The sequence below is a fragment of the Branchiostoma lanceolatum genome, chromosome 13 (assembly GCF_035083965.1).
Source record: "Branchiostoma lanceolatum isolate klBraLanc5 chromosome 13, klBraLanc5.hap2, whole genome shotgun sequence".
In the NCBI taxonomy this organism is placed as follows: Eukaryota; Metazoa; Chordata; class Leptocardii; order Amphioxiformes; family Branchiostomatidae; genus Branchiostoma; species Branchiostoma lanceolatum.
Genome location: NC_089734.1, coordinates 19,712,207 through 19,722,164, shown reverse-complemented (window position 1 = coordinate 19,722,164; position 9,958 = coordinate 19,712,207). Strand labels below are relative to the sequence as shown.

The window sequence follows — 9,958 nt, the reverse complement described above, 5'->3', positions numbered from 1 at the left end:
AGGGAGGCTGCAGCAACGAGGTGAAATTCAACTAGAAAATGAAGCGATCCGTTATGATTACCTTGCACTGCTGTTGAATGTTGTTTCAAGTTAAAGCTTCTAGCATCCTAATCAAGTAATGGTGCTTAACTAGCGGACGCCTGAGGGAGAGGCGAAGAGGTTGGACATCTAGGAATTGAATTATTGAATATATGCTGTAACATGGCGTTAAATAATTCGAGTAAAAGAAGAACCTTTACTATATTTTTCAGAAATTCAAGACGGAAAATTCAGTATACTAGGAAAACATTGTCTTATCAGGTGCGTGCCTGAACAATGTCTGTACAGATGAATGGATAGGGCCGGCACTGACCTTACTCTGACACCGGCGCTCGTGAATAAGGTCACTTTGTCAGTTTGACATGTGATCAATAATTTGTAAAAGCTACATGTAGCTGCCTAATCTTTCATTGTTGCCAATTTGTTGCAATAAGTACATTTCTTCTTCCTGTGTGGTGGATTTCTTGCCCTTACTTTATACGTACCCATTATTGAGAGGTAACGTCGCAAGGGTTTCAACACAAGAGACTGTGTATTGGTATTTCCAATGATGGATAACACCCAATTCAGCACTTACATGGAGAAAATTCATTAAAACTATTACTCTGTGTCATATGGCAGCAACATATGCGACAAAAAGTCATTACAACATTAACAATATCATGATGTCTTGTCAATACATTTCCATGTCCTATGTATTTCCACGTCTCACCACCAAGTGACGGGAAATGAAGGGCAAAATGGTCTCCCCGCGGACTTACAGGAAGCAAAGTTTTACAATGGTTTCTCCGCGGACTGACAGGAAGTAAGGGCTTGCAAGGTCAGAGTTGACATGAAGTAGAGTCATTTACCAGGCATTGATAGGGTTGGCAGCTGACAGCAATTCCAGGTCATTGGGTCAATGGAAGAGACTACTAAGTCACGGAAGGTATTGTTTGTTTTCTTTGTCTGGCTGTATTTTTGCACCTCTAGATTTCCCATACGGTAGTCACGTTTACCGTGGAGTGACAGGAAGTGATCAATGGACACATGCGGTGTCAAAACATGATTTTCAAAAACTACAATGACACAAGACATACTAGAAACTCTAAATATTTCACGGAGATATCTAAACCCTTGTTGTTAAATTGAGATATTTTCGAAATTTCGCCTGTGACTCTCATTTTTTAAGTACACGTGACTCTATTTGAAAATCATTTAAAAAAGACATCTTTGTGTAGAACGCATGCCATTTTACGGTAAATGGATTTCATTTTTCAAAAGTATGGAAAATTCCTTAGCAGTTAAAAGAAGAGATTTGTGCGCATGAGCAAATGGAAATCCGATCGACTCCTTTGCGATGAATTTTTGGGCGCAAATCAATTGGGGTGGTGTTGTACCATTCGATCCACTTGCCTGTCGGAAATGAGGAACCGTCTTCTTCCGGCTGTCGTGAGACTTCTTCATGAGACAACCAGGGGCTCCCTTAGTCTCCACATGGGCTGTCTACTCTAACGTATATCCCAAGGATGCTCGTGTTGATCACCACATCTCTCGGCCGCGCACAGCACTAATCCCAAGGCGATGAGCGGCCTCCACACGATGAGGGTTCTCGTGACAGTCATGTGCATCCTCGCCGGAGCCGGCACAATCGGTGGGAATGTTTTTCTTGTGTCTAGTATTCAGACAGTTATCATTTCTTATGTTTTCGACTATGGGACTGTTAGATATCAACCATTATTGACTCCAGATTTCGCGATATGACTTTCTTCAGTGTTAAACCTATGGACCAAGGCCGTGTTTCCGTAAGTAACGTCCACTAGTACTAGTAAAATGGGTATTGGACATCGCTTGCACTCAATGCTCACCACGTTGGCAATTCTTCTGCCTTTTCCTGATGTAATAAGCAAATAACAGCAACGGGCATACAGAGATAAAACAAAACAAACGTAAATCTATTCATTAGACAGTACAGACGGGATTCATTTGAGCTACTCTAATCGTTACAGGGTTTATCTAGATCTATCTTGTCGGATTGTAAGATGTATTTTGACGGATGAATGTGTTAGGTTAAGTCAAACACGGATTCTTATGGTCAATTAAAAGCAAGACTTTCTGTTGACTGTTTAACATTGCATGTGCAAATATCCATTGGAAGATGCCCGTCATTTGTAATGTCACAAGCCAATCTCGGTTGAAGGTCATGGGATCGCCAATATTCTCGCCCCCGGGAGAGTCGAAAATATTACCCCTCTAAAAGCTAGTTATCCCGGTGACATGGCGATGACTGGGATATTGAGTCGTAAAATGGTAGGTTACCAAAGTCAGCCGTTTTGTATGATGTACGCGCGGGGTGTGATGCTCTTCGTTCTTAAAATGCAATCACTTTGTGGCAAAGGTCATCCCTGATTTTAATGTCACATCATAACATGGTGTTTGTTTAGAAAGCGGACAAAGTGCATCGTGTATGCATTGCATGGAATTGATAGAAACTGTTACAAGCTATCTTATTACGTTTCAATACTTGTTTTCTATCGCACGTCTCAATAGATGCATTTTGCTTTTGGCTTTAAGTATGTTTGTTAATGGTATTGTCTAAGAGAGGCCTTTGCGTTTGATCTACGTTTACATAGTCAAGAAAGCATGAGATTGATGAAATGAACAAAAAGGTCAGTCTATTTATTATTTCCCGCCAGAGCAAGGCAAAGGAATCTCACCGACATCATTTTGCAAAACATATAGAGCGGTAAACAGTCTAGGACAGACATGACAACAACAAAAACTTAAAAAAAACCCACTTCTGGTGGGATATGACTTCTTTGGACCTATGAAGCAGAATCGCTGTTTTGATTATCCTTAAAGAAGCCATGTGCGGATTAAACGAACAGGCACTTTGTATGGTTTTTCACTCTGACCAGAATCCAGAATTATTGACGACATAGCCATAACCAACATACCGTCAAAGAGGTTAGGACGCGATGTTTCTTAAGTTACCTGCAAGTTAAAGAGCAGGACTCCATCCGTAACGTATTTTCATGAATTCTGATGGCATTCTAAAGTAGTGTTTATGCTTGTTAATTTCACAAGTGAGCTCCTTAAATGCAAGTTTTATTTCCCTTGAGGGCCAAATTCGGATTTTTGCAATGCACATCAGGTATTTTGAACACACCTGTTTTGGTATATAATGCTTTGCTTGATTCTCCTCGTGTTTTCATTCGCTGCACGCAAGACTGTACGATCGAACCGTTAAAAGAATCGAAGTTTTACTTCATCGGTTGAAATCAGCCAATGCGACATAACCTTTGAAAAGCTCCTCAATGAAGACATTAGTAGCCAACGTTGGTTGAAAAAAAGCTGTTCTCCTCTACGTCAAAATATCAACAACTGAAACTATTGGATATTGGAATGAAAATCTATCTATCTCTGTCTGTTTGTTTGTTTGTTTTTGTTCGTCTTTATTGCGTAACATAGTTCCGTATGATGAAGCACCTTCCGAAACGATCGGTTGATCTGTGCTTTATGCCGGCAAGGTAGGCGTTAACTCTTATTGGTGCGTGCCGGGGTCTTGAACGTTCTCGAGGTGTGGATGTCGTCAGCACCCGACCAAAGGCTTAACATCCCTAACAAAAGGATAACATCCCTACCAATTTGATACCAGCAGGTTGCAAATTATTGGGTGCGTTAAACTAATGGCTAGGGCGGGATTGAACCCAAATAGTGGTGTTGCATACCAGTAAACCATGACAAGCTAAATCTGATTTATTGCATTTTCTCTAATCTACATCAGTGAACGTCTCTGGAATGAAAACTTGTCTGTTTTTTAGGGGGAGTGCTAAAATTGTAACTTACTATAAGACGCCTAGCAATGGACACTCATCAGGTTCGTGACTACACTACCGTCACCATTGTCATTTCCTTAATAAGAAAGTCAGAGAACAGATGTAAACCTCTATGAGAGAGGTCGATCATACTTGTAAATGTTTTCGTTCCATCAAAATACCACTAGATCCGCAGATTTATTCAGATTTGAAGCAACTGATGACTGGTAGCCGTATTACCTACTGACATAAGAAATTGCATTAACGTATCAGCAGCTATCATTAAACTGCTTCCGGGATGCGAATTCTTGAATATCTCATCACTGTACAAAGTCACTAAAACGTTCCCCTGTATGACAGCATCAGAAAAAGTATTAAGCAATGACGCAACCGCGAGTGAACGCCTAGAATGGTCTATAATGAAAATTTGATATTACTCCAAGATATTTGACTTTGGTATGTGATATGGTCGAATGCTCCCGTGCAGTGGTTATTGAATCGGTGAAAAATGTTTGTCCTTGATATCGAGGAAGTTCTGTCACATCTCGCTTATCATGGAGACCTTGTTCAAAATTATACATTTCCGGAAATGATTTATATTCAATTTGACTCTAATTAAATGAGGTAGACTTGTAATTACAGCCCAAGTGATACATTTCCCAGCGGTGATATCAACCACTCTTGACTCTTGTGGTGGAAGCTTCAGTTGAATTAATTGAGACGATTTAAGAAAGTCCTTCTGGCATGTATAATCCCATCATGCCTGATCATGTAGCGTGGAACTTCGGGCAAAGCCCGTACGTGTATACAAACATAGTGGCGAAAGTCACCCCGATATGGAATCATGGACACTTGCATTTTCGACATGAAGGTCTCAATGGTCTGAAAAAGCATCTATGTCTTAGACAATACACTGTTTAGTTTAGGCTTGAAGACCGATGGTTTCATTCATGCACACTGGCAGATGTTGTTTCTCAAACGCCCAAGAGAGATTTTTGAGGTCTTAACCTTGCAAAGGTTATCTTACTATGTATCAGTCAACTGTAACAAGAGCGCTTTATCTCCACTGCCAATGTTTTTTTCCGTCCGCCCTCGGAGTCTTTAACAATCATTTTCCAACAGACACATTCATTTGATATATATATATATATATGGATACAAATCCATTCCTAGAGTCTTTGAAAAAAGTCAAGTCAGCTATAAGTAAACGTATTTCATTTGCAATCAGCAGCATACAATTATCGATGCGCGTCATGAGTCATTAGACTCTGTTTCTGGCTTGAAGGTTTGCATTGCCAGACGCTGACAGACGAACACCGCACAATGGCATTTATGATGCAATATGCCATGTGTATGAATTGTACGTTTATTCCATTTCTTCCTTAAAATGATCACAGGCTGTAAAATTCTCTCTCTAAACATTTTTCAACGAATCAAGCAAATAAGCTGGACTTCAGGTTTGAAATAGTTAAATTATAACTGCTAACACGTGATCTTGGGAGCACGGGTTTCCGGCGAGGAACCAAGGCCAAGTGCCTGAAAGTTTCCACCCCCGTCTGTTGGGGACAGTTGACGAGTCCTTATGCTGATGCTCTATTGATCCTTTTTGTGATGAAATTCGGTCCAGTGTATAACACATAATGAAATGAAGTAGTAAAGGGAATGGTCCCATAGCCTTTTTGTAGCAGTAGGGACAATGGGTTTTGGCATGGCATTGGCGTCCATCCTTCTCGAATGTCTCACAGCCTTTTACGTCTCAGCCGAGGCCACGAACATAAACCTGGGTTGAGTGAAGAAAATTCAAATGGCACAATGTTTATCCAGAAATAGCAGGAGTTATACCATTGACTTTTCAACGCCGTGTTCGTTATCGTAACCTCTAGACCATAGAACATTATGTGCTAGCAACTTAACGACGATGTTCTGGAAGTCGACAGGCTCGGACGTTTGTGTATATTCAACGTACATGTAGGCATGAGGAGTGTCAATGATGGTAATTACCATTTAATAATTGGTGAATGTTATGATACAGCTTTGCAAAATAGTTGAAGAACTTCCGTTAATAGAAACGACGCCTGCAAGTCGAATAAGACTATCTTCTAAAGAGTTTTCGGGACCTGGGTTAACAGTTCATACAAGTCATAGTTTTGTTGGTAAATTAATCCACTGAGAAACTTTAACGTGCTTTTCGGGTATTTCTTGAAAATGGTCATGGGCAAGACAACGATACAAGATGAGATAGAGTAGATATCACCTCCACTTGCCGGTACAAGGTTACCTCGCTAGCAAAGTCTCCTTGACCCCGCGAACGTTCAAAAGCTTTTCTTGAATGACAGTTCCATTTTGGATTAAAGCCTTAAAACATAAAGCGCGCCCATTTGTCACGTTAAGGGAGGCAGCCACACGCAGTGACCCCTCTCACGGAGGGTTTGTTGGAAAGGATAATGTCTTTAACAGCGTTAGCGGAATTCAAATAAGACAGACAAAGCAAGAAATGTTTAGTCCTATTTGGCGGCTTTAGTGTCTTCTTTCCTGCTCTTTGTCGAAAATGTTAAAAAGTAACTGTTGCATCCGTCAAAGTTTGTATCTTATTTTGTTCTTCTTGGAAAGTGAGAAAGGCATGGCCTTCGTTAGAGGTAGCAAAAAGTTGGTTGTCTCTTAGATTCTACCAATGAGCTTCCATCAGCTTTATGTTGATTTTTGTTTTCAACGGTAATTCGTTTGACGTGCCTCTTAAGAGTTTTTCGGTATACGATTTGTTGGAACCTGTTCCTTTCTCTATTGCAAATGTGATGTGGAAAGGAATTTTCTCCCAAAGCTCGTAATAATGCAAAAATGTCTGTCAAGGGACCTGGAACATGTTTGAGAGATGTGCTTGTTGTGTGAAATGGTCCCAAAGCGTTCATTGGTCTCAGAAGCACGTTTCCCGAAAATCATATCGATTAAAGTGCTGCTGTATCCTATCAAACCTTCTCGGTCCATCAAATAATGCCCAGAGGGGACGATCCGTCTTATCCCAAATTAGAGTATGTACAAGACGTTGGATATCGACTTGCTCGGAATAGAATAAAAAGATTGATGATTATACAACGGATAAGTGGGTCACGTTGATTGAGATATAAAATCTTGATGTATTTTATTTTCTTTGTTAAAGTAAATGCGTGAACGGCAAATGACCCTAAACGTACTTGTCGATATCCAATTAATTATCACTTGTTTAGACTTAACATGTTAGGTCCAAGCTCTATGGGTTTTTTTTTGTGTGTGTAGCTCTGTCAATTCTGACAATGACTGGGTGATGGGTGTGGTTAGTTCCGGATTTGAATTTCCGTGATTGATGGGTGCGTTGAAACAAAATTCTTCCCAGCATTCAAAGTCACAAAGGCTGCCTGTCTAATCCAACGAATTTTTCAGGGGGAAACTGAACAGTGAATAGCTAATAGACTAATAAGGCTAAAAACGTTCGTGGCAGCTCATCCTCCTGGCGATATCTTAGCTCGATCAAGTGACAGAACTCCACTAACTAGAAATGAGTAGAGTAGAGTATGCATGTAACATGGGTTGACCAAACAAAAATTGATTGAGGCAAATGCGGAAAGAGATATCGTACTGTTTCAAAATACACACAAGAGCTATTGAAATAGATTAATACAAATTTCTAGCGGTAGGTTTGACTAAAAGTACCGACGGTTCCACACATCCTTTGTTGTCCTTTCCCGAGATTGTGTTCAGTGTTCAGCGATTTCAGCCAGCCATTTTTATTTAACACTCCTTGTCAGTAACATAGAGAACTTAAGAACACCATAGAACGGCCAACTCCTCCAATTTACTTCTTATCGTTTCATAGTCGTCGATATTTGGTGCCAAGAATAATCCTGGTCCTATCTGCCGGGTAATTGCTTTTGGCGACTCAGCGGGGATTACGGTGGTGGAATGTATTATTGCAAAGATCAGCCAAATCAGGAAAAGTAATGATAAAGGACAGTGATGAGGAGTCTTGTCTGATGAAAACAAGACTAATGTGATGAACCAGTCAGTATGCTCGTAGGCCAATATAAAACTTGTAAATCAATACCAACAACCTTCCATCAAAACTAAATTTGACATAATTCTAGCGTCTGCTTAGCCCTCATCATGATTTTATTTACACCAGCTCTCCCTTTGAGGCCTATTGATAATGTTAGTTTTTATGATCTGTTTTTCACGAAGTCTCCAACTTGAGACACCTAGTGTGAGGTCACTTTGTTCTAGGTATGACGTAACGATTTTTGTGATCAAATTGGATGGTCCTGTTGCTCATCAAAGTACTCATGCTTTTCTGCAAGGGTTATGTACAGTCTTATACAGACTGTGTACCTTCTTTTAACCTAGCAGCAAATATCAATGTGTAACCTGTTCACATGCTAAGTCCGCAAAGGAAGACCATGGTTATCCCAGGTAACCTCCCGTAACGCTCTTAGAAGTAGTATTGCACTTGGGATCAACCAAACACTCAGGTTGAACATGACATTGACTTCATTAACCTGACAGGCTCTTTAGAATACGCTGAATGATAAATACATATAAGACCTATGATACTTTCTTGAGACATGTATCATTGATCGATCATTAAATTGGATAACCATCTTCATGCAAAAGCTACTATCCCGATGCCGAATGTCAGGGAATTGGACTTACGTACAGGCAATCTCATTGGGCAGCAGATGACCCCGATTGTACAGATTAATCAGTCTACGCAATTGGGTGTATGAGATCTAAACTTTCATCCGACTCAAACTCTTCTCCAAGTCGACATAGCTGCAGTGTTGTTAATTTCCAATGTGAGTATATCACATACAATGCATTGTTTAACGCCCTGTGTATTCTGCGCGTATCGGCAAGGCAGAAAGCTGTTGCTGTGCATACTTTCACAGCACATCAAATTGCACAGGGTGCACACTCATCTATTACTTCGCTTTACATGACACGTCTGGAATGTTCGTAACAAAATTAGTTTTCTCTGCAAATCGTGTATAGATTTATATCTTCATTAGCAGCGAAGAGGGGATTTGCCATGAAATTTGGCTGAGAAAGATTTTCGGTCTCGCTACACTGAGCTCATCTCTCTCCATCAGATATCCACTGAACCTGCAATCAATATCAGCGTTACTTACCGGGCATGGTGCCCTGGTGTGGCAACAGCCTTGCATATATTTTATTTAGAATCTTTGTGTTCATCCCCGTTAAGATATATGGAAACACGTTTAGACCATAGATAAAATACTCGGAAAGCACGCTTGCAGCATCAGTTCGACAATGTCACGTTCAACCAGTGTTTATCAGATATGCAGCCTGTAATGCTCGATTTCATTTTGTTTTCCATACCTAACATGACAGGCAGGAATATATGCATGCAATGATTAATTGGTATGGTACAAATATGAAGTTTGATAGGGCAAAATTATGTGTTAAATTATTTTGTGTACTGTTTTCGGGATGGTCAAATTCATAGATATGAAATACTAGTATTCCAATTATTCCAATTTCTATTTCATCAGTCCATCAACACTATGACAGAAAACAATAAGTCAGTCAATTTTTCCAAAGAGCACGATGTATGTCTGTCGAAGATCATGAGATTTCATGACGTGTATTTGCTTTCTTCGTTAATTTGCCCTACATTTTAACTTTACTTCCGAGATACAACGGACTTCTTGAATTAATACAAACCGAACATGAGGCTTAGCTGAATGTGGTTCAGACGACTGCTGCAAGTCCGCTGAATTACACCATACTTTGCATCGATTCGATGCCAGCTTGTTCACGCTTTTTACTGGCCTCAAGGAGAATAGCTTTTATCTATGGATGTATTCACTTCTCTCTCTCTCTAGCATCTGTGGTTGAACCGACGATGGGTAGAGCACGAAGGAACTCACCCAAAACGACTCCTGTCCCAACAGTGGTGACCAAGAAACATACACCGCAAACAGCGCGTACCGTCATACAACAGGTACGGCTGAACTGCACGAGTTCTTATGAATTGACAAACGTGATGATTGTGTTTGACTGTTGTGACGGAGGAAAATACGTATCTATATATATATTTGGATAGATTCTTTTCTTCTTTCTTGACTGAATATGCT

General features: G+C 40.2%; 1 protein-coding gene across 3 annotated transcripts in view; it reads left to right on the top strand.

Moving 5' to 3' along the window:
• The first annotated feature begins 1,305 nt into the window (after positions 1-1,305).
• Positions 1,306-9,958, top strand: part of LOC136446731 (plexin domain-containing protein 2-like) — a 40,633-nt gene continuing 31,980 nt past the window's right edge. For 2 of the 3 annotated variants that reach the window (XM_066445259.1, XM_066445260.1), the window contains exons 1-2: positions 1,306-1,672; positions 9,707-9,825. In XM_066445259.1, the coding sequence (XP_066301356.1) occupies positions 1,603-1,672; positions 9,707-9,825 (189 nt within the window). In that variant the 5' untranslated portion in view covers positions 1,306-1,602. The other variant, XM_066445262.1, reaches the window with a different exon arrangement.